The following is a 23722-nucleotide window of genomic DNA, read 5'->3' as shown; positions in this document are numbered from 1 at the left end:
CAGGAGGTAACGCAGGATCAGTAATGTATGTGCACAGTGACTGCACCAGCAGAATAGTGAGTGCAGCTCTGGAGTATATTGCTCGGTGTCGGGGTTTCGTCTCCTCGTCCTCCTTTCATCCTTCGCTCTTTCCTTACAAGGTTATATTTGTGCTTCGTCTTGATCTTAATCCAAACACTGTTGTGCGGCCCCCGGAGACCTCGGTGCAGGTTGTTATCTTGGCCTTGGTGTGGGGTCTCCTCACAGCCGGGCTGTTCATCCTGAGCCGGCTGTTTCATGCCTGTGATGGCGGATGTGGTCCTCATCGCTGACCCTTCTCTTGCAGGACGGAGCGCGGGCAGCAGGATGATGACCGACGCCAGTGACATGTTGGCCGCCGCCTTGGAGCAGATGGACGGGATCATCGCCGGTGAGTGCCCCTGTGTTATGGGTGATTTAGGACCCCCGATCTCAGGAATGTGTCCCCCAGAAGTGAATGTGGGGAGGGTCACAGACCCCTCTCCTCATACATTGACCCCTCTCCTCATACATTGTGCAGCGGTGATTGTTATTTGCGGCTGTTTTATGATGGCGGTGGATTCCTGCGGTCAGTGTGCGCTCTGTTGCGGGGGGTTATTGGGGTGCGGGTATTTCGGGGAGAGCAGGTGGGCGTCATGTGGAGGGGGACAGTGACAGCTGCTCCGGAGATTGGGCGCCCACGAGCTAATTCTGCCTTTTACAGCCAACAAAATAGCAGCGAGGTCACGGGGCAAACGCATGAACAGCAACTCCATAAAGGATCCCTGCGGAGAGGACAGCGGCGCTCGGGGTCATAGTACTTGCTGTCAGTGAATGGAGACGTTCACAGCCACAACACACTGCCGAGCGTCAGCTCTGCGGCCAGGCGGAGGGCAGGACCAGAGTCAGCCTCTGCCTGCCTATATCGGCCTCTATTACACCCAAAATGGCTGATAACAGGGAGCAATAGAGAGCGTTAAGGTTTCTTCCAGTCAGACATTCCTTAGGTTGAAATCACTGATATCAGGGAGCAATAGACTGTCCTTGGCATTTCAATAATAGAACGTCTGCCCATCCTCAGCTCTTTATGGCTGATAACAGAAAGCAATAGACTGTCCTCAGCATATGCATATTAGACCGTCTGCCTGTCGTCAGCTCTTCATGGCTGACAACAGAGAGCAGTAGACTTTCCTCAGCATATTAATAGACAACTTGCCCAACTTCAGCTCTTCATGGCTGACAACAGAAAGCGATAGTGTCCTCAGCAAATGAATAATAGCCCATTTGCATGTCCTTCTCTCCTAATGACTGATAACAGAGAGCAGTAGACTGTCTTCAGCATATAAATAGACTGTCTGACCGACCTCAGTGCTTCATGGCTGATAACAGGGAGCAATAGACTGTCTTCAGTATATGAATAATAGACTGTCTGCCTGTCCTCAAGAGATTGGTTTCAATTGGAGATACGCCTATCTATTGCTCCCTGTTATCAGCCACAAAGAGCGTCATATGCCGAAGATGATTTTATGCTTTCTGTTATCAGCCATTTCAGGAAGTGCAAAGGCAGCCTATACTTTATGCGCATTGCAACGTAATGCAATCCATTGTTCTCTGGTGTCAGCCAGAGTAGGCAGGCGGTCTTCTCTGCATATGCCAGGTCCATATTGTGCCCGTTCTCTGACTGCTGTGGCTGATACCAGGAAACAGTAGATTGCGTTCAGATGTACTACAGTCGGCTTCATTCTAGCATGGTGGCTGATACCAGGGAACAATAGAATGTGCTTATATATGTAGAATGATGATGTCCCATCCTTTTAATTCCCCCTTTGTTTCCCGCAGGATCCAAGGCTCTGGAATACTCCAATGGCCTGTTTGACTGTCAGTCTCCGACCTCGCCCTTCATGGGCGGCCTCCGGGTGCTGCACCTGATCGAGGACCTGCGGGGCATGCTGGAGATGATGGACACCGAGGAGCGGGACGGGCTGCGCTGCCAGGTGCCCGACTCCACCGCAGAGGCGCTGGCCGAGTGGCTGCAGAGCCAGATGGTGGTAAGACACAAACCCCCCCCCCCTCTGCCGTACCCCCCGAATATGTCCATACCCCTCAATATATTATCTGGGAACCTAGAGCAGCACAGAGGATTTCAGAACGTGCTGTATGAGAAGTTGTGACAGGTGTGGCTGCTCCACAGCAGCACAGAGGATTTCAGAGCGCACTGAATAGGATGCTGTGACCGGTTAGTGAGGATGAGGAGAGCAGGTGACAGGTGTGGCTGCTCCACAGCAGCGCAGAGGATTTCAGAGCGCGCTGAATGGGAAGCTGTGAACGGTTAGTGAGGATGAGGACAGCAGGTGACAGGTGTGGCTGCTCCACAGCAGCGCAGAGGATTTCAGAGCGCACTGAATAGGATGCTGTGACCGGTTAGTGAGGACAAAGACTGCAGGTGACAGGTGTGACTGCTCGACAGCAGCACAGAGGATGTCAGAGCGCGCTGTATGGGAAGCTGTGAGAGGTGTGACTGTACCACAGCAGCACAGAGGATTTCAGAGCGCACTGATCCTATGGAAAGCTGTGACCGGTTAGTGAAGACGAGGAGAGTAGGTGACAGGTGTGGCTGCTCCACAGCAGTGCAGAGGATTTCAGAGCGTGCTGTATGAGAAGCTGTGACAGGTGTGGCTGCTCCACAGCAGCGCAGAGGAATTCAGAGCGCGCTGAATGGGAAGCTGTGAACGGTTAGTGAGGATGAGGACAGCAGGTGACAGGTGGGGCTGCTCCACAGCAGTGCAGAGGATTTCAGAGCGCGCTGTATGAGAAGCTGTGACAGGTGGGGCTGCTCCACAGCAGTGCAGAGGATTTCAGAGCGCACTGAATAGGAAGCTGTGACAGGTGTGACTGCTCCACAGCAGCGCAGAGGATTTCAGGACATCTATAGCAGACAATGTCGGGACGTCCGCTATGGTTCTTCCCCCTCCTGAGTCTGAGCGTGTCCTGAGATAATCTCCAGCTCTCCTCCTCTGGGCTCAGGCGAGCCGCGGCACGTCGTCCTCCGTCCTCGCGGAGTGTGAATATTCCTGATCTCGCCGCGCTGTCACTTCTCTCACATTTCTCCCGTCTTTTCCCCAATTAGCAGCTCCTAATTATCACATTATCCCTCCGCAGACACTGGCGTGCGCGGACCGGGACTGTGTCCTCTCTGTCCGCAGCCGCTGGGAACCGGATCCGTGCGGGTCAGGAACCTCGCTGATCTCTGATCCCTTGTGATTTCCTGTTTATATATACACCCCTCCCCCCACTTGCCTGCACTGATTTGTGGTGTTACATGGCGGCTGGTTATATATAGCTATTTCTGCCTTAGGGCCCCAATTCTGCTCGGGGCCCCTTAGTGTGTGCCCCTGTTTAGCAGGGACAATAGAAGATGACTATTTCACTCCTATGAATTGTCTGTGGGCATATATCTGTTTTTGATGGAAAGTTCCCTAAATATGATTGGTTGAAAAAGGAAGGAGGGTGGAACATGCTCCTCATGGGCGGGGCAAAGACTAAAAAAAAAAGCCTAGGACAAAAAATGGATACCTACAAACATCTACAAGGGTTTATATAAAAGGACATCTCACGGACGCCTCAGAAACCTAAATGAAACGAAGCCCCGAAATCCGATCCTTCATTCAGGGGTGCGTAGGCTGGTTTTTAGAGGGGAGTGGCTTGTTAATCATGCTCTGCAGGGGCGGGGCTAAGAGGATGGTTTCCAAAAAAATAAAAAGTTACAACTGAATATCTGGAAGACTTCCGAAAAAGGGGGCTGAATGGAGCCCTGGCATCCAATCATGCAGTCAAGGGGGTGGAGACTGGTATTAGAGGGGCGTGGCTTATTTAAAGGGGATGTGTTGAGGCTGAAAAAAAAAATGGAAACACTTGTGTAAAAGTTGGCAAATGTTGAGGAATCAAAGCTGAGGGAGATGTTTGTGCCCCCCGTTGATGCTGTGGGTGACCCGTGAGGACCAATACGGCGGCTGATAAGGGACCGCAACTTCCTGCACCACCATCACATGGAGCCACTGCCATGGTTCCCGGCGTCTTTACCTGTATAATGTAGTGGTATCAGGTGGACTTGAGAAGGTCCCAGGTTCCTTGGGCGACGCTTACCTTTTTTTAAAGGGCCAGTCCCCTGTAACAAAAGACGCCACACGCTCCTCAGAAGTTCACTGTCAGGTTTCTGCTGAGTGTTTTATGATCTCCTCGCTTTGTGTTTGATGGAGATGAGTCACAAAGGTCTCGGATAATGAATGGTGTCGAGGAGAAGAGGTGACTTGTGAGGGACACTAATCTCAGAGCGGGAGCGTCTGCGGGGAGCACCACATCAACCGGGCTGAGCTCCTCACCCGTCCACGGCGGAGACCACAGATCCTCCCGGGGTGATGTCTGGAGACGCCCCGGCACCACGCTATCGGCAGAGCACACGGCCCCTGTGAGACATTGGCCCTGGTGGACTTTTTGGATCATCTGTGCCAGGACGGACTTTCTAGCCCCTGGGCAGAGCCCCATCTTCTCGCTCACCACCTGGACATAGGATCAAAGGGCAAAGATTGTGGTAATGTCGTCTGGTGAAGCCGCAGACTGGTTGGTTGTTTTGGGGTTTTTTTCAATCAGATATTCCTTTTATGTTGTAAATTTATTTTATTTTTATTTATTTTTTTCATATTTTCTTAACTTTTTTTTCTTTTACCTGGACGGGTTTCACTATTTTTTTTTTCCAGGTTCTTGTATATTATTTTGATGCCCCTTTTTATCTTTCTTGACCATAATCAGATGGAGAATCCCAATAATCGCATCGCTTATATAATTATTTATTGATTTTTTTTTTTTTTTTAAACCTTCCAAATACTTATTCTAGGTCACTATCCCACCCGTCCACCCCCCTTCCCCTTTTTTCTAGGTCACTATCCCACCCGGCCACCTCCCTTTCCCCCATTTTTTTTTTTTTCGGTCACTATCTCATCCGTCCACCCCTTCTCCCCTTTTTTTCTAGGTCACTATCCCACCCGTCCACCCCCCTTCCCCTTTTTTCTAGGTCACTATCCTGCCCGTCCATCCCCTTTCCCCTTTTTTTTCTAGGTCACTATCCCACCCGTCCATCCCCCTTCCCCTTTTTTTCTAGGTCACTATCCCACCCGTCCATCCCCCTTCCCCTTTTTTTCTAGGTCACTATCCCACCCGTCCATCCCCCTTCCCCTTTTTTTCTAGGTCACTATCCCACCCGTCCATCCCCCTTCCCCTTTTTTTCTAGGTCACTATCCCACCCGTCCATCCCCCTTCCCCTTTTTTTCTAGGTCACTATCCCACCCGTCCATCCCCCTTCCCCTTTTTTTCTAGGTCACTATCCCACCCGTCCACCCCCCTTCCCCTTTTTTCTAGGTCACTATCCCACCCGGCCACCTCCCTTTCCCCCATTTTTTTTTTTTCGGTCACTATCTCATCCGTCCACCCCTTCTCCCCTTTTTTCTAGGTCACTATCCCACCAGTCCATCCCCCTTCCCCTTTTTTCTAGGTCACTATCCCGCCCGTCCATCCCCTTTCCCCTTTTTTTCTAGGTCACTATCCCACCCGTCCATCCCCCTTCCCCTTTTTTCTAGGTCACTATCCCGCCCGTCCATCCCCCTTCCCCTTTTTTCTAGGTCACTATCCCGCCCGTCCATCCCCTTTCCCCTTTTTTTTCTAGGTCACTATCCCACCTGTCCATCCCCCTTCCCCTTTTTTTCTAGGTCACTATCCCACCCGTCCATCCCCCTTCCCCTTTTTTTCTAGGTCACTATCCCACCCGTCCATCCCCCTTCCCCTTTTTTTCTAGGTCACTATCCCACCCGTCCATCCCCCTTCCCCTTTTTTTCTAGGTCACTATCCCACCCGTCCATCCCCTTCCCCTTTTTTCTAGGTCACTATCCCACCCGTCCATCCCCCTTCCCCTTTTTTCTAGGTCACTATCCCGCCCGTCCATCCCCTTTCCCCTTTTTTTTCTAGGTCACTATCCCACCTGTCCATCCCCCTTCCCCTTTTTTTCTAGGTCACTATCCCACCCGTCCATCCCCTTCCCCTTTTTTTTCGGTCACTATCCCACCCGTCCATCCCCCTTCCCCTTTTTTTCTAGGTCACTATCCCACCCGTCCATCCCCCTTCCCCTTTTTTTCTAGGTCACTATCCCACCCGTCCATCCCCCTTCCCCTTTTTTTCTAGGTCACTATCCCACCCGTCCATCCCCTTCCCCTTTTTTCTAGGTCACTATCCCACCCGTCCATCCCCCTTCCCCTTTTTTTCTAGGTCACTATCCCACCCGTCCACCCCCTTCCCCTTTTTTTCTAGGTCACTATCCCACCCGTCCATCCCCCTTCCCCTTTTTTCTAGGTCACTATCCCACCCGTCCATCCCCCTTCCCCTTTTTTCTAGGTCACTATTCCACCCCCCTTCCCCCGTTTTTTTCGGTGACTATCCCACCAGTTCACCCCTCCCCCTTTTTCCAGGCCACTATCTCACCCTCTCTCCTCCTTTTTTCCAGGTCGTTCTCTCACCCCCTCTACCTTTTTTCCAGGCCACTATCTCACCCTCTCTCCTCCTTTTTTCCAGGTCGTTCTCTCACCCCCTCTACCTTTTTTCCAGGTCGCTATCTCAACCCCCCCCCTTTTTTCCAGGTCTTTATCCCCCCCTCCGCCCTCTGATTTTGCTCGGTGACTCATGGAGTGTGTTATTTCGGGGTGATGGCGCCCTGCATTTCGTGTGCTCGTGGCCAGGAGCTGACAGATGGGTTTTGTAGATGCTAAGTGATGTCATGTTGCGCCCCGTTGCGGGGGGCCGGGGTCCTGGCAGGCAGACTGCTGATCTCGGCGAGTATTTTGCGGCTCCCGTCCTCCGTACGGTGATAATGGACTCCAGAGCCGCGCCGGCTTCTGTCCCTGACACACGATGGAAGTATTTATTTTATTTGATGGCGGTTTTTGTTGCGGCCAAATAAATCAGTTATAATTCAGTGTAAGCGTTTCTTGTTTATGACATCGAGTGCCAAGTATGGCGCGGAGCCGTAAACATCTGGATATGATGGATGCCGGCCCCTGCTGTACTGCGCCCACGCTGTACTGCGCCCCGGACTAGGCAGGCACCACTCTCTTAAAGGGATTATTTTCTGTTTGGCGGGTTTTATTGACGTGTGACACGCCGCGCGGGCTGTGCCGTCGCTTTCATCTTCCTCCCATAAAGGCGACCACTGCCCGTTTATTGGCTTCACGTGCGGTCACACCCTGCAGCTCTGCCGACAGATTATAGGCTTCACCATACGTGATATATTGTGAGCAGTGACCCGTAATCAAAACTGGTGTAAAACAAAAAATCCATCTGTTTCCCATAGCAACCAATCACAACTCTGCTCTCATTCTTCAGAGGCCCTGTAAAAAATGAAAGAAGCAATCTCATTGGTTGTTATGGGCAACTCCTCCAATCCGATCTCGACTTTCATTTTTTAAAGTCTGAAAGCCGCAACCAATGGGGTGGCAGCTTTCATTTAATAGTGTTTTTGAGCAGTGAGTGCTGACATCTGATTGGTTACTACAGACAGCTGCTCCAATCATATCTTGGCTTTCATTTTTCTAAGCTGCTATGCAATATTAAATGGTAAATCTGATTGGTTGCTATGGGCAGCTACTCCAGTCAGGTTTCACTTAACATAGGGCCTTTGAGATAGGAGAGCTGAGATCTGATTGGATGGTAGGAGAATATGCTCCAATCAGATTGCTGCTTTCATTTTAATTAGGGCATTCGAAATATGAGAGCCAATGCCTGATTGGTTGCTGCCGGTAGCTGCTCCAACTCATTTATATGAAATAAAAATGGCAGCCACGCTGGTTGCTATGGGCAACTACTCCTGTATTAATGACCCTTGTGATTGTGACTGAATTGTTGACCGTCCCGTTCATAAGGGACATGACAGAAGGTCGGCGGCGTCTGGTGGATTGTCACCCGCCCGTCCCTGTGTGCCAGGTGCCAGTTATGACTGGCAAGACACCAAATCTCCTCACACATTGCGGTCACAATTGCAAAGAGGACAAGATTGCTGTGTACTGCCCCTTTAAGTAAACTCCGTGCCAGGTGGCATTGCACAGCCCTGGTGTTTGTATAGAACCCGGTCCTGGTTAATCATTATCCCGCCAGGTGCCATATAACAGGGCACTCCATGCAGGTGTGCGCCATGTTGCCCGATGTTAACCCCTTAAAGACCTGACAGATTAGGTGTGGCGTGTATACTGCGGAGCTCCAGTGTACAGTGCAAGCGATCAGACAAGCGCAGGTTAAAAATAAACTGACAAGTAGAGAAAAAAATGTAAACAATTCATTTTAGCTTTAGTTTTTTTTTTCTTCCCCTGTAACCTTTTACTTTCCTCATTGTGGTACGGGGTGCTGAATAACGCCGCCACTGTGCCAGATAATGTGCCGAATCAGCGGGAATCTGCCACAAACCATGGGATCCTCCAGATGAGGACGGCTACGGCCATGCACCACACTGATAGCGGTTTGGGGGGGGGGTCTTTTATTCAGTAGTTTTGGAAAACCAATTCCTCTGCTGGCGCTGCCTGAGGGGATCGTCTGCCTCTAGAGCTGATGTTAGGTTGTTTTATACATTTTTGGGATAGAGACATTTTTCTCGTTTCTTTTTGTATTTTCTTATGTCCTAGACACGTGCGGGGCCCAAAAATCCCAACAAGTCCGGTGTTTTTCCTGTTACAGCGTTTACCATCAAGTTTAATAATTTTCTATTTTGTCTGATGCCAAATTTTATTTAGGGATTTGAACTTTTGCCTAATTTTTATATATAGATAGAAAGAGGGATGAAGAGAGGGGGAATGGATGGAGAGAGAGGGGGAATGGATGGAGAGAGAGGGGGAATGGATGGAGAGAGAGGGGGAATGGATGGAGAGAGGGGGAATGGATGGAGAGAGAGGGGGAATGGATGGAGAGAGAGGGGGAATGGATGGAGAGAGAGGGGGAATGGATGGAGAGGGGGAATGGATGGAGAGAGGGGGAATGGATGGAGAGAGGGGGAATGGATGGAGAGAGAGGGGGAATGGATGGAGAGAGAGGGGGAATGGATGGAGAGAGAGGGGGAATGGATGGAGAGAGAGGGGGAATGGATGGAGAGAGAGGGGGAATGGATGGAGAGAGGGGGAATGGATGGAGAGAGGGGGAATGGATGGAGAGAGAGGGGGAATGGATGGAGAGAGGGGGAATGGATGGAGAGAGAGGGGGAATGGATGGAGAGAGAGGGGATGGATGGAGAGAGGGGGAATGGATGGAGAGAGGGGGGATGGAGAGAGAGGGGGGATGGAGAGAGAGGGGGGGTGGAGAGAGAGGGGGAATGGATGGAGAGAGGGGGAATGGATGGAGAGAGAGGGGGAATGGATGGAGAGAGGGGGAATGGATGGAGAGAGAGGGGGAATGGATGGAGAGAGAGGGGGAATGGATGGAGAGAGAGGGGGAATGGATGGAGAGAGAGGGGGAATGGATGGAGAGAGGGGGAATGGATGGAGAGAGAGGGGGAATGGATGGAGAGAGAGGGGGAATGGATGGAGAGGGGGAATGGATGGAGAGAGGGGGAATGGATGGAGAGAGGGGGAATGGATGGAGAGAGAGGGGGAATGGATGGAGAGAGAGGGGGAATGGATGGAGAGAGAGGGGGAATGGATGGAGAGAGAGGGGGAATGGATGGAGAGAGAGGGGGAATGGATGGAGAGAGAGGGGGAATGGATGGAGAGAGGGGGAATGGATGGAGAGAGAGGGGGAATGGATGGAGAGAGGGGGAATGGATGGAGAGAGGGGGAATGGATGGAGAGAGAGGGGGAATGGATGGAGAGAGGGGGAATGGATGGAGAGAGAGGGGGAATGGATGGAGAGAGAGGGGGAATGGATGGAGAGAGAGGGGGAATGGATGGAGAGAGAGGGGATGGATGGAGAGAGGGGGAATGGATGGAGAGAGGGGGAATGGATGGAGAGAGAGGGAATGGATGGAGAGGGAGGGGGAATGGATGGAGAGAGAGGGGGAATGGATGGAGAGAGGGGGAATGGATGGAGAGAGGGGGAATGGATGGAGAGAGGGGGAATGGATGGAGAGAGGGGGAATGGATGGAGAGAGGGGGAATGGATGGAGAGAGGGGGAATGGATGGAGAGAGGGGGAATGGATGGAGAGAGGGGGAATGGATGGAGAGAGGGGGAATGGATGGAGAGAGAGGGGGAATGGATGGAGAGAGGGGGAATGGATGGAGAGAGAGGGGGAATGGATGGAGAGAGGGGGAATGGATGGAGAGAGGGGGAATGGATGGAGAGAGGGGGGATGGATGGAGAGAGGGGGAATGGATGGAGAGAGGGGGGATGGAGAGAGAGGGGGGATGGAGAGAGAGGGGGGATGGAGAGAGAGGGGGGGTGGAGAGAGAGGGGGAATGGATGGAGAGAGGGGGAATGGATGGAGAGAGGGGGAATGGATGGAGAGAGAGGGGGAATGGATGGAGAGAGAAGGGGAATGGATGGAGAGAGAGGGGGAATGGATGGAGAGAGAGGGGGAATAGATGGAGAGAGGGGGAATGGATGGAGAGAGGGGGGGAATGGATGGAGAGAGGGGAAAATGGATGGAGAGAGGGGGGGAATGGATGGAGAGAGGGGGGGAATGGATGGAGAGAGGGGGAATGGATGGAGAGAGGGGGGGAATGGATGGAGAGAGGGGGGGAATGGATGGAGAGAGGGGGGGAATGGATGGAGAGAGGGGGGGAATGGATGGAGAGAGGGGGGGAATGGATGGAGAGAGAGGGGCAATGGATGGAGAGAGAGGGGCAATGGATGGAGAGAGGGGGAATGGATGGAGAGAGAGGGGGAATGGATGGAGAGAGGGGGAATGGATGGAGAGAGAGGGGGAATGGATGGAGAGAGAGGGGGAATGGATGGAGAGAGAGGGGGAATGGATGGAGAGAGAGGGGGAATGGATGGAGAGAGAGGGGGAATGGATGGAGAGAGGGGGAATGGATGGAGAGAGAGGGGGAATGGATGGAGAGAGGGGGAATGGATGGAGAGAGGGGGAATGGATGGAGAGAGGGGGAATGGATGGAGAGAGGGGGAATGGATGGAGAGAGGGGGAATGGATGGAGAGAGGAGGAATGGATGGAGAGAGGGGGAATGGATGGAGAGAGAGGGGGAATGGATGGAGAGAGAGGGGGAATGGATGGAGAGAGAGGGGGAATGGATGGAGAGAGAGGGGGAATGGATGGAGAGAGAGGGGGAATGGATGGAGAGAGGGGGAATGGATGGAGAGAGGGGGAATGGATGAAGAGAGGGGGAATGGATGGAGAGAGGGGGAATGGATGGAGAGAGAGGGGGAATGGATGGAGAGAGAGGGGGAATGGATGGAGAGAGAGGGGGAATGGATGGAGAGAGAGGGGGAATGGATGGAGAGAGAGGGGGAATGGATGGAGAGAGAGGGGGAATGGATGGAGAGAGGGGGAATGGATGGAGAGAGGGGGAATGGATGGAGAGAGAGGGGGGGGGGGCTGGAGAGAAAGGGGGAGAGCTGGAGAGAGAGAGAGAGGGGGGGCTGGATGGAGGGAGAGAGAGGGGGGGCTGGATGGAAAGAGAGAGGGGGGGGCGCTAGAGAGAGAGAGGGGGGGAGCTGGAGAGAGAGGGGGGGTGCTGGAGAGAGAGAGAGAGGGGGGGCTGGAGAGAGAGAGGGGGGGCTGGAGAGCGAAGGGGGCATAGAGGGGGGGGGCTGGAGAGCGAGGGGGCATAGAGGGGGGGGATGGGTGGAGAGAGAGGGGGAATGGATGGATGGACAAGGGACGTGGGTAGATGGGGAGGGGGATGAATGGAGGGGAGGGATGTTTGTGGTCGTTTTTTGCAATTTTTTTTTTTTTATTTTTGTTGCTTTTTTTGGGTAAAATACTCTTAATATAATACCAATAAAGACTACAACTCTGCAGAGAGACCCTGAGCCTCACACGGCCGCATCCATGAAAAATATACACAATTTCAAGGGGGAATTTTTTCTTCATTTTTTTTTTCACACAATTTTGAATTTTTAGTTTTTTTTTTTTATAAAGATTGCTGTTGATTGTTGTAACAGTACTGATGTGAGGGAGTTTTTTTTTTTTTATTTTTTTTTTTATTTTTCTTTCCTTCCTAAGTGATACCCAAAAAACTGGAAGAATGGCGTTAATTTTTTTTTTTTTTCCCGCTATTTGGTAGCTTGTGCCGTAACATGAAAGGCGTTGTACAAAACTACAACTTGTCCTGCGAGGAGCAAACGCTCTGAAAAACTTAAGACATTGATGACACTTGAAGGCGTACAAACAGAATGTCAGTGGAGGCTAAAGGGTTAAAGACTTAAAGGGCCGGCGTCTGTGAGTTATTGATTATTAGTGTCCGCCGTGTCTTGCAGGTTAATGGGCACATCACCGGCAGCAGCGACATCTACCAGGAGCGTCTGTCCCGCCTGGAGAATGACAAGGAGTCTCTAGTGCTGCAGGTATCTGTACACGGCGGCTCTTAAAGGGCCAGCGTCCACTTTTACTCATAGCTGCTATACATTATATTCTGGGTGTAATAGTTGGCCCCAATCACCTCTGATATGTCGGCCTGTGTATTACTGTACACTCGCTTCAGGATCTCTGCTTGCTGGCAGTGAATGGAAACATTCATTATCATCGGTCCACACTTTAAACAATGGATTTTTCCCAGCATGCACTTCTCCTGTGATCACAGTATTTGGGGGACTTTAGTGGGGTCTGTAGGAGACCGGCGATGAGAGCAGCTTTGTTAACCCCTTATTGGCTGTGTTTTGCAGGTGAGCGTCCTGACCGATCAGGTGGAAGCACAAGGGGAGAAAATCCGGGACCTCGAATACTGCCTGGAAGAGCATAGAGAGAAGCTGAATGCCACCGAGGCGATGTTACAGCAGGTGAGAGGGCGCCCCCCGGGGGCCGGGCACAGGGGGCACACGATCCATTATACAGCACACAGCTGGACACACAGCAAACACAAGAGCCGCTGCAGCAGCAGCTACCGAGGACGACGCTGGGAGGGGGGAGCCCAGTGACCTCGAAAACTGCGACTGACCCCGGAGATGTATTCATAGAGTCCCAAGGAGGGAGAAGTCCTGTATTATACTCCAGAGCTGCACTCACTATTCTGCTGGTGCAGTCACTGTGTACATACATTGCATTACTGATCCTGAGTTACCTCCTGTATTATACTCCAGAGCTGCACTCACTATTCTGCTGGTGCAGTCACTGTGTACATACATTACATTACTGATCCTGAGTTACCTCCTGTATTATACTCCAGAGCTGCACTCACTATTCTGCTGGTGCAGTCACTGTGTACATACATTGCATTACTGACCCTGAGTTACCTCCTGTATTATACTCCAGAGCTGCACTCACTATTCTGCTGGTGCAGTCACTGTGTACATACATTGCATTACTGATCCTGAGTTACATCCTGTATTATACTCCAGAGCTGCACTCACTATTCTGCTGGTGCAGTCACTGTGTATATACATTGCATTACTGATCCTGAGTTACCTCCTGTATTATACTCCAGAGCTGCACTCACTATTCTGCTGGTGCAGTCACTGTGTACATACATTGCATTACTGATCCTGAGTTACCTCCTGTATTATACTCCAGAGCTGCACTCACTATTCTGCTGGTGCAGTCACTGTGTACATACATTACATTACTGATCCTGAGTTATATCCTGTATTATACTCCAGAGCTGCACTCACTATTCTGCTGCTGCAGTCACTGTGTACATACATTACTGATCCTGCGTTACCTCCTGTATTATACCCCAGAGCTGCACTTACTATTCTGCTGGTGCAGTCACTGTGTACATACATTACATTACTGATCCTGAGTTACCTCCTGTATTATACTCCAGAGCTGCACTCACTATTCTGCTGGTGCAGTCACTGTGTACATACATTACATTACTGATCCTGAGTTATATCCTGTATTATACTCCAGAGCTGCACTCACTATTCTGCTGCTGCAGTCACTGTGTACATACATTACATTACTGATCCTGCGTTACCTCCTGTATTATACCCCAGAGCTGCACTTACTATTCTGCTGGTGCAGTCACTGTGTACATACATTACATTACTGATCCTGAGTTACCTCCTGTATTATACTCCAGAGCTGTACTCACTATTCTGCTGGTGCAGTCACTGTGTACATACATTACATTACTGATCCTGAGTTACCTCCTGTATTATACTCCAGAGCTGTACTCACTATTCTGCTGGACTTTTCTGCTTTGTCAGGAACTAATAAGTCGGACGTCGTTGGAGACGCAGAAGTTGGACTTGATGGCTGAGATTTCCACTCTGAAGCTGAAGTTGACAGCGGTGGAAAGAGACAGGAGCGACTATGAGGAGCGATACAAGGACACTGAGGTGAGGGGGGAGCAGCGAGCATGGAGGAGTTACTGGGAGTTGTAGTCATACCTTGTTGAGACCAGTATATGGAGTGTGCTGGCTGTCGGCAGCTTTCTTCTTTGTCTTCTTCTGCCTTCTCTCGTCTTCTGCCTTATCTCTTCTTCTGCCTTCTCTCTTCTTCTGCCTTCTCTCTTCTTCTGCCTTCTCTCTTCTTCTGCCTTCTCTCTTCTTCTGCCTTCTCTCTTCTTCTGCCTTCTCTCTTCTTCTGCCTTCTCTCTTCTTCTGCCTTCTCTCTCTTCTGCCTCCTCTCTTCTTCTTCTGCCTCCTTTCTTCTTCTTCTGCCTCCTTTCTTCTTCTTCTGCCTCCTTTCTTCTTCTTCTTCTGCCTCCTTTCTTCTTCTTCTTCTGCCTCCTTTCTTCTTCTTCTTCTGCCTCCTTTCTTCTTCTTCTTCTGCCTCCTTTCTTCTTCTTCTTCTGCCTCCTTTCTTCTTCTTCTGCCTCCTCTCTTCTTCTTCTTCTGCCTCCTCTCTTCTTCTTCTTCTTCTGCCTCCTCTCTTCTTCTTCTTCTTCTGCCTCCTCTCTTCTTCTTCTTCTTCTGCCTCCTCTCTTCTTCTTCTTCTTCTGCCTCCTCTCTTCTTCTTCTTCTTCTGCCTCCTCTCTTCTTCTTCTTCTGCCTCCTCTCTTCTTCTGCCTCCTCTCTTCTTCTTCTTCTGCCTCCTCTCTTCTTCTTCTTCTGCCTCCTCTCTTCTTCTGCCTCCTCTCTTCTTCTTCTTCTGCCTCCTCGCTTCTTCTTCTTCTGCCTCCTCGCTTCTTCTGCCTCCTCGCTTCTTCTTCTGCCTCCTCGCTTCTTCTTCTGCCTCCTCGCTTCTTCTTCTGCCTCCTCGCTTCTTCTTCTGCCTCCTCGCTTCTTCTTCTGCCTCCTCGCTTCTTCTTCTGCCTCCTCGCTTCTTCTTCTGCCTCCTCGCTTCTTCTTCTGCCTCCTCGCTTCTTCTTCTTCTTCTGCCTCCTCTCTTCTTCTGCCTCCTCTCTTCTTCTGCCTCCTCGCTGCTTCTTCTTCTGCCTCCTCGCTTCTTCTTATTCTGCCTCCTCGCTGCTTCTTCTTCTGCCTCCTCGCTGCTTCTTCTTCTGCCTCCTCGCTGCTTCTTCTTCTGCCTCTTCTCTTCTTCTTCTTCTGCCTCCTCTCTTCTTCTTCTTCTGCCTCCTCTCTTCTTCTTCTTCTTCTGCCTCCTCTCTTCTTCTTCTTCTTCTGCCTCCTCTCTTCTTCTTCTTCTTCTGCCTCCTCTCTTCTTCTTCTTCTGCCTCCTCTCTTCTTCTTCTTCTGCCTCCTCTCTTCTTCTTCTTCTGCCTCCTCTCTTCTTCTTCTTCTGCCTCCTCTCTTCTTCTTCTTCTGCCTCCTTTCTTCTTCTTCTTCTCCCTCCTCGCTTCTTCTTCTTCTCCCTCCTCGCTTCTTCTTCTTCTGCCTCCTTTCTTCTTCTTCTGCCTCCTTTCTTCTTCTTCTGCCTCCTCTCTTCTTCTTCTTCTGCCTCCTCTCTTCTTCTTCTTCTGCCTCCTCTCTTCTTCTTCTGCCTCCTCGCTGCTTCTTCTGCCTCCTCGCTGCTTCTTCTTCTGCCTCCTCGCTGCTTCTTCTTCTGCCTCCTCGCTGCTTCTTCTTCTGTCTCCTCGCTGCTTCTTCTTCTGCCTTCTCTCTTCCTTTCTTCCTGACTCTTCCTCTTCCTCCTCCTCGCTTCCGCCAGTCTCTACATAAGCTGATAGCGGAGTTGAGGCAACAGATGGAGAAGCTGGAGGTGGAGTTGGCGTTATTTCAAGAAAAGCGGTTGCAGTACGGCGACCAAGAGGTGACCAAGCGGGGCGTTCCGTGACTCCAGTGCATGGTGGACTGCTGTGTGCGGCTCTAACCTCTGAGTTGATGGGGATCTGCCCAAAAAGTGCCCCCGATACATCTCCTGCATGGACCCCGGCATCACCGCCTCCTCTCTGCCCGAGATTTCTATTATTCACTGACACATTGTAGCAAATAATCAGGACTAGTGAGTAACAAGGGGGCGACCGAAACCCCCGCCACCGCTCCATCCTGGCTGTGCTCTGGTCTCTGCTGCCGGCCGAGGTCCGGGGAAAGCTGGGTGACTGCAGGAGCTGCATGATGTAACGGGACTAATGGGAGTGCTGAGCCTGCAGATGGTGGGAGTTGTGCTCCAGCGGGATGTTAAGAGTTACTGACCTCCCTCCTTCTCTTCAGGGTTTGGTGCAAGAGATGAATGAACTGCGGATGCGAGTGGTGGAAATGGAGAATGAGCGCGGACAGTACGAGAAGAAGCTGAAGTCCACCAAGGTATCCAGCAGGGGGCGCTACTGTGCAGTGCATGATGGGTACACAGGGAGGGGGGTGACATCAGCGAGAGCAGCACCTGTCACCAGAGGTCAGTGGTGACATCAGCGAGAACTGCGCCTATCCATCACCAGAGATCAGCGGTGACATCACTGAGAACACCTCCTATCCATCACCAGAGATCAGAAGTGACATCACTGAGAACACCGCCTATCCATCACCAGAGATCAGCAGTGACATTACTGAGAACACCGCCTATCCATCACCAGAGATCAGCAGTGACATCACTGAGAACACCTCCTATCCATCACCAGAGATCAGCGGTGACATCACTGAGAACACCTCCTATCCATCACCAGAGATCAGCGGTCACATCACTGAGAACACCACCTATCCATCACCAGAGATCAGCAGTGACATCACTGAGAACACCGCCTATCCATCACCAGAGATCAGCAGTGACATCACTGAGAACACCTCCTATCCATCACCAGAGATCAGCGGTGACATCACTGAGAACACCGCCTATCCATCACCAGAGATCAGCGGTGACATCACTGAGAACACCGCCTATCCATCACCAGAGATCAGCGGTGACATCACTGAGAACACCGCCTATCCATCACTAGAGATCAGCGGTGACATCACTGAGAACACCGCCTATCCATCACCAGAGATCAGCAGTGACATCACTGAGAACACCTCCTATCCATCACCAGAGATCAGCGGTGACATCACTGAGAACACCTCCTATCCATCACCAGAGATCAGCAGTGACATCACGGAGAACACCACCTATCCATCACCAGAGATCAGCGGTGACATCACTGAGAACACCTCCTATCCATCACCAGAGATCAGCGGTGACATCACTGAGAACACCGCCTATCCATCACCAGAGATCAGCAGTGACATCACTGAGAACACCTCCTATCCATCACCAGAGATCAGCGGTGACATCACTGAGAACACCTCCTATCCATCACCAGAGATCAGCGGTGACATCACTGAGAACACCTCCTATCCATCACCAGAGAGCAGCGGTGACATCACTGAGAACACCGCCTATCCATCACCAGAGATCAGCGGTGACATCACTGAGAACACCTCCTATCCATCACCAGAGATCAGCAGTGACATCACTGAGAACACCTCCTATCCATCACCAAAGATCAGCGGTGACATCACTGAGAACACCTATCCATCACCAGAGATCAGCGGTGACATCACTGAGAACACCGCCTATCCATCACCAGAGATCAGCGGTGACATCACTGAGAACACCTCCTATCCATCACCAGAGATCAGCGGTGACATCACTGAGAACACCGCCTATCCATCACCAGAGATCAGCAGTGACATCACTGAGAACACCGCCTATCCATCACCAGAGATCAGCAGTGACATCACTGAGAACACCGCCTATCCATCACCAGAGATCAGCGGTGACATCACTGAGAACACCACCTATCCATCACCAGAGATCAGCGGTGACATCACTGAGAACACCTCCTATCCATCACCAGAGATCAGCGGTGACATCACTGAGAACACCGCCTATCCATCACCAGAGATCAGCGGTGACATCACTGAGAACACCTCCTATCCATCACCAGAGATCAGCGGTGACATCACTGAGAACACCTCCTATCCATCACCAGAGATCAGCGGTGACATCACTGAGAACTGCGTCTATCCATCACCAGAGATCAGTGGTGATATCTGAGTGCCGTCTATCCATCATTGAGAGTACCGCCCTTAGTATTCTGTCGGTAGTGCCCGGTGCTGTTTGTGTGTGGCTGTACCTGCTGCTCTCGGATTGTGCCCAGCTTCTCTCTCTATTCTCTCTGTTATCAGTCTTTGATGGCCAAGCTTTCTAGTCTGAAAATCAAGGTGGGTCAGACGCACTATGAAAAGCAGCGGGTGGAGCACAGATACCAAACGTTAAAGGTGCGGTAACGTTCCCCTCCGTCCCCCGGTTTTGTGACTTTGCGGTGCGCTCCTCTTGGCATGATTGACTGTTGTGCAGTGACGTCTGAGCGCCTGCTGGTGGCGCTGCCACTCCCTGCTCCGGGCCGGCATGCCTTTCCCTGCTGTCTGACATCATTTCACCATTGTCCTTGGCATGCTTCTTTGGTGTGATCATTTTAGATGTACTTCCCCTTTAACTAGGTGTAACCCATGACAACGGAATGTTTGTTTAAAAATTGATACATTGTGAGGAGCCCTGCATCAGTGATGGAGGAAGAAGCTAACTCCTCCTCCTCCTACCTGGCAGCCAATAGGAGGCCAGGGGATAGTTCCATTCTACACAACCACCACTAGTTGGCACCTGTGGTACCTTGTGTTGCTGTTTACGGACCCTTTTTTCTGTGGTTTGTGGATGCCGTGATGCATGTTCCCAGTAACATATGGACTATGGTCCCCATATCCCGAAAATAGGGGGCGCTGTTGTATTCTCCCATCTTAAAGGGCCGGTAACAGCGCTGAAAAATGTTATTTACAAACCCCTCCAATCTCAGGGAAGAAAAGAAAACCTCATAAATCACCTGAAGATGAAAAAAATGTCTCAATAATTCCAAATTTACTAATTATCTGTGAAGTTTAATTTGATGTTTTTAAAAAAAATAAAAAATGGGGATTTTTTTATTTTTCAGGATGAACTCGCCATGTTAAAGGAAGAACTGGAGCTGAAAGATGCGGATATCAAGAAACTGCAAGAGAATGTCGACTCCCCGATACTGACCGAGACGAGAGGGACCGGAGACCGGGGTGAGGACCGCACGAGCGCAGGGGCCAAATATACAAATCTCATAGAAAACCGTCTCCACCAGGGGGAGCTCTTTACTTACTAAGCCGTGAGCTCCCCCTAGTGGTGGCTGCAGACAGGATCTTATCATGTATCTCTGTATACAGGGAGCTCCCCCTAGTGGTGGCTGCAGACAGGATCTTATCATGTATCTCTGTATACAGGGAGCTCCCCCTAGTGGTGGCTGCAGACAGGATCTTATCATGTATCTCTGTATACAGGGAGCTCCCCCTAGTGGTGGCTGCAGACAGGATCTTATCATGTATCTCTGTATACAGGGAGCTCCCCCTAGTGGTGGCTGCAGACAGGATCTTATCATGTATCTCTGTATACAGGGAGCTCCCCCTAGTGGTGGCTGCAGACAGGATCTTATCATGTATCTCTGTATACAGGGAGCTCCCCCTAGTGGTGGCTGCAGACAGGATCTTATCATGTATCTCTGTATACAGGGAGCTCCCCCTAGTGGTGGCTGCAGACAGGATCTTATCATGTATCTCTGTATACAGGGAGCTCCCCCTAGTGGTGGCTGCAGACAGGATCTTATCATGTATCTCTATACAGGGAGCTCCCCCTAGTGGTGGCTGCAGACAGGATCTTATCATGTATCTCTGTATACAGGGAGCTCCCCCTAGTGGTGGCTGCAGACAGGATCTTATCATGTATCTCTGTATACAGGGAGCTCCCCCTAGTGGTGGCTGCAGACAGGATCTTATCATGTATCTCTGTATACAGGGAGCTCCCCCTAGTGGTGGCTGCAGACAGGATCTTATCACGTATCTCTGTATACAGGGAGCTCCCCCTAGTGGCGGCTGCAGACAGGATCTTATCATGTATCTCTGTATACAGGGAGCTCCCCCTAGTGGTGGCTGCAGACAGGATCTTATCATGTATCTCTGTATACAGGGAGCTCCCCCTAGTGGTGGCTGCAGACAGGATCTTATGTTGCTTTGTGTCTATACAGAGGATTTGTAGTCCTGCGCTTCTGTAGGAGTTGAGAAGGGTTAGAGGAGCAAATGAGATTGAAGTGTAAAACAAGAACTTTGCTTTTCTTCGGCGCTCCATTGGGAGACCCAGACGATTGGGTGTATAGCTACTGCCTCCGGAGGCCACACAAAGCATTACACTAAAAAGTGTAAGGCCCCTCCCCTTCTGGCTATACACCCCCAGTGGGATCACTGGCTCACCAGTTTTCTGCTTTGTGCGAAGGAGGTCAGACATCCACGCATAGCTCCACTGTTTAGTCAGCAGTAGCTGCTGACTATATCGGATGGAAGAAAAGAGGGCCCATATGGGGCCCCCAGCATGCTCCCTTCTCACCCCACTGGTGGTTTGTAAGGTTGAGGTACCTATTGCTGGTACGGCGGCTGGAGCCCACATGCTGTTTTTCCTTCCCCATCCCCCTGAGGGGCTCTGAGGAAGTGGGATCTTACCGGCCCCAAAGCCCTGAGGCCGGGCTCCATCCACAGACCCATTGAACCTGCTGGATGTGGAGCGGGAGTGCCGTTCAGGGACATGGCCCTGCACCATTCAGGTACTCTGTGTCCCCGTACACACAGGCACAGCACACTCCAGACTTGCTGGGTGTGCTAGTGCGCCGGGGACAGTAAAGGGTTACAGTCACTGCAGCCTTGCTGAGTGACTTTATGTATGGGGAACTACCGCGCCGGACGCTCCGGGAGCGGCGGCGCGGCTGGGACTTGTAGTGCGCTGGGGACTTAGCACCGACCGCGCTTTTACGGCGGCGGCGCTTATAAATCCAGTCCCCGGCTTTTGCGGCCTAGCTCCGCTTCGTTCCCGCCCCCACCCTGTCAATCAGCGTAGGGGAGAGACGCTGTACAATCAGCAGCGCCGAGGGCTGGAGCCTTATTTACATGCTCCAGCCCTCTCACTGGACACTGTGGGACGCCGGTTTCCCGCTCTGACTTGGGGGCACGCCCACGGCCCGCCCCTACCCACACGAGCTGGAGAAGACGCCGGCAGCCATTCCTGCAGTCCGAGCTGAGAGATCGGACTCTGGGCAACCAGGCACAGGACTAGGGCGACCACACACCCGCTTATAGGCGGGCGGTAAGCGGCACCTGAAGTGCTGACCCCACTAAATACCGCAGTTGTCCATTTGTATTTTATGCTTACACTGCATAGGTCGCTATTTTTGGCTATATGCCCTCTTAGATGGCGACACATCAGCAGCAGGAAAGCAAGGGTGCTAAGGCACAGGCTTTCTATGCTGCTTGTATTGCACGTACTGAAGTGTTCATGTGTATTTATGCTTGTATGCTATACACTGCACTGTACGGTCGCTAGTCTGGGCTATTTTCGCCTAGAATGACTAGGCTACAGCAGCAGAAAAGCAAGGGTGCTGAGGCACAGGTTTTTTTCTATGCTGCTTGTATTGCAGGGGTTGCAGTGTTCATTTGTACTTATGCTTGTATGCTATACATTGCACTGTATGGTCGATATTCTGGGCTATATTCCCCTAGATGGCTAGTCTACAGCAGCAGAAAAGCAGGGGTGCCAAGGCACAGGCTTTCTATGCTGCTTGTATTGCATGTGCTGCGGTGTTCATTTGTACTTTATGCTTGTATGCTATACATTGCACTGTACGGTCGCCATTCTTGGCTCTATATCCTAGATGGCTAGCCGGCAGCAGCATATATGCAACACAGGCTTTCGATGCTGTTTTTACTGCATGTGATACTGTTCCACGGCACTGAACCCCATTGTGTGCAATGCTCCCCTGTAGCACTTGGTCAGCCGGGGTCTCTACTAGACGTGGCCAAAGGAACCACCTGTCAACCCTGTCCAAGGACAGGGATGGAGTTGCAATGGGATAGAGACTTGCAGTCCGGACAGGCCATGGGCAATCTGGAGCATTGCTCCCTGGCCACCCTCATTTGGAATAAAATCGGTGCTCCGGGGGGGGGGTCCCAGGAGGCTCTCTGTATGATGAGGCAGACGTAGCTCATCAGGACTTTGATCCTGACAACGCTCTCAATCCGGATACACCGGATGGTGACGCCATAAGGAATGATCCTATAGCGTCCATCAATGGAATGTTGGATCTTTCTCCCTCAGCTCCCCCAGCGGAGGAGTCAGCTTCACAGCAGGAGAAGTCCCATTTCAGTAGCTCAAACGTATATTGAGTATTTTTCTGGCCACGCTGACTTCAGAGAAGCAGTCCAGGAACACCACGCTTCCCAGATAAGCGTTTTCTCCAAACGTATTAAGGATACACGTTATCCTTTTCCCCCTGACGTGGTCAAGCGCGGGACCCAGGGTCCAAAGCTGGATTCTCCAATCTCCAGGCTTGCGGCTAGAGCATAGTTGCAGTGGAGATGGGACTTCACTTGAAGATGCTAGACAGATGGACTCTGGTTGAAATCTGTCTATGAGGCTATCGGCGTGTCGGTTGCTCCAGCATTTACAGCCGTATGGGCACCCTAAGCTTTTCAGCTGTTCTTGCACAGCTGGTCTTGAGCATATGTACATTTGTGCCGCAGGGGCGTCCGTAACCTCGCAATGTCTGCATTGCGACTTACCCTATTAATGCTGTCCTGGAAGGACAGTCGAGGTTTCGGTCCTTCCCAAGCTCGGGCAGGTCCCAATTGTCCTCGTCCAAAAGAGCTGAAAAGCCTCAGAGGGGCTCAGCTTCCGGGGGCTCAATCACGCCCAAGGAAGGCAGCCGGAGGAACCGCTACCAAGGCGGTCTCCTCATGACTCTCAGCTCTCTCATCTCTCCGCATCCGCGGTTGATGGCAGACTCGCTCGCCTTGGGCGAAATTTAGCTGCCACAGGTCACAGACCGGTGGGTGAGGGACATTGTGCCCACGTGCACAGGACAGAGTTCTGTTCTCGTCCTCCGACTCGATTCTTCAGAACGTCCCCACCTCCCCACCGAGCCGATGCTCTTCTGCAGGCAGAAGGAGTGGTAATCCCTGTTCCTCTTCAGGAACAAGACACAGTTTTCCTCCAATCTGGTTGTGGTGCCAAAAAAGGACGGCTCTTTCCGTTCCGTTCTGGACCCAAAACTGCTCAACAAGCACGTGGAGGCCAGGCGGTTCCGGATGAAACCCTCCGCTCCGTCATTGCCTCAATGTCTCAAGGAAATTTCCTAGCATCAATAGACATCAAAGATGCT

General features: G+C 51.4%; 1 protein-coding gene across 1 annotated transcript; it reads left to right on the top strand.

The window, feature by feature from the left end:
• Window positions 1–190: 190 nt before the first annotated feature.
• Window positions 191–19630, top strand: LOC142279443 (liprin-beta-1-like). The gene is made up of 10 exons (XM_075332689.1): window positions 191–209; window positions 326–409; window positions 1837–2045; window positions 12450–12536; window positions 12855–12968; window positions 14337–14468; window positions 16183–16284; window positions 16686–16778; window positions 18633–18725; window positions 19433–19630. Exons 2-10 carry the CDS (start codon window positions 346–348, stop codon window positions 19628–19630), a joined length of 1092 nt encoding a protein of 363 aa, XP_075188804.1. The 5' UTR covers window positions 191–209; window positions 326–345.
• Window positions 19631–23722: the final 4092 nt, after the last annotated feature.

The sequence above is a fragment of the Anomaloglossus baeobatrachus genome, unplaced genomic scaffold (genome assembly GCF_048569485.1).
Source record: "Anomaloglossus baeobatrachus isolate aAnoBae1 unplaced genomic scaffold, aAnoBae1.hap1 Scaffold_4328, whole genome shotgun sequence".
NCBI lineage: Eukaryota > Metazoa > Chordata > Amphibia > Anura > Aromobatidae > Anomaloglossus > Anomaloglossus baeobatrachus.
Note: the sequence above shows the minus strand (reverse complement) of the source record. Positions and strands in the feature narration are given on the sequence as shown.

What these genes read in the sequence shown, in the direction of transcription:
- LOC142279443 (XM_075332689.1), top strand. Translation starts at nt 346, where the DNA reads ATGATGACCGACGCCAGTGACATGTTGGCCGCCGCCTTGGAGCAGATG. An exon ending in AGCGATACAAGGACACTGAG is followed by an intron (nt 14,469 to 16,182) that starts GTGAGGGGGGAG and finishes CGCTTCCGCCAG; the next exon opens with TCTCTACATAAGCTGATAGC. An exon ending in TGCAGTACGGCGACCAAGAG is followed by an intron (nt 16,285 to 16,685) that starts GTGACCAAGCGG and finishes CCTTCTCTTCAG; the next exon opens with GGTTTGGTGCAAGAGATGAA.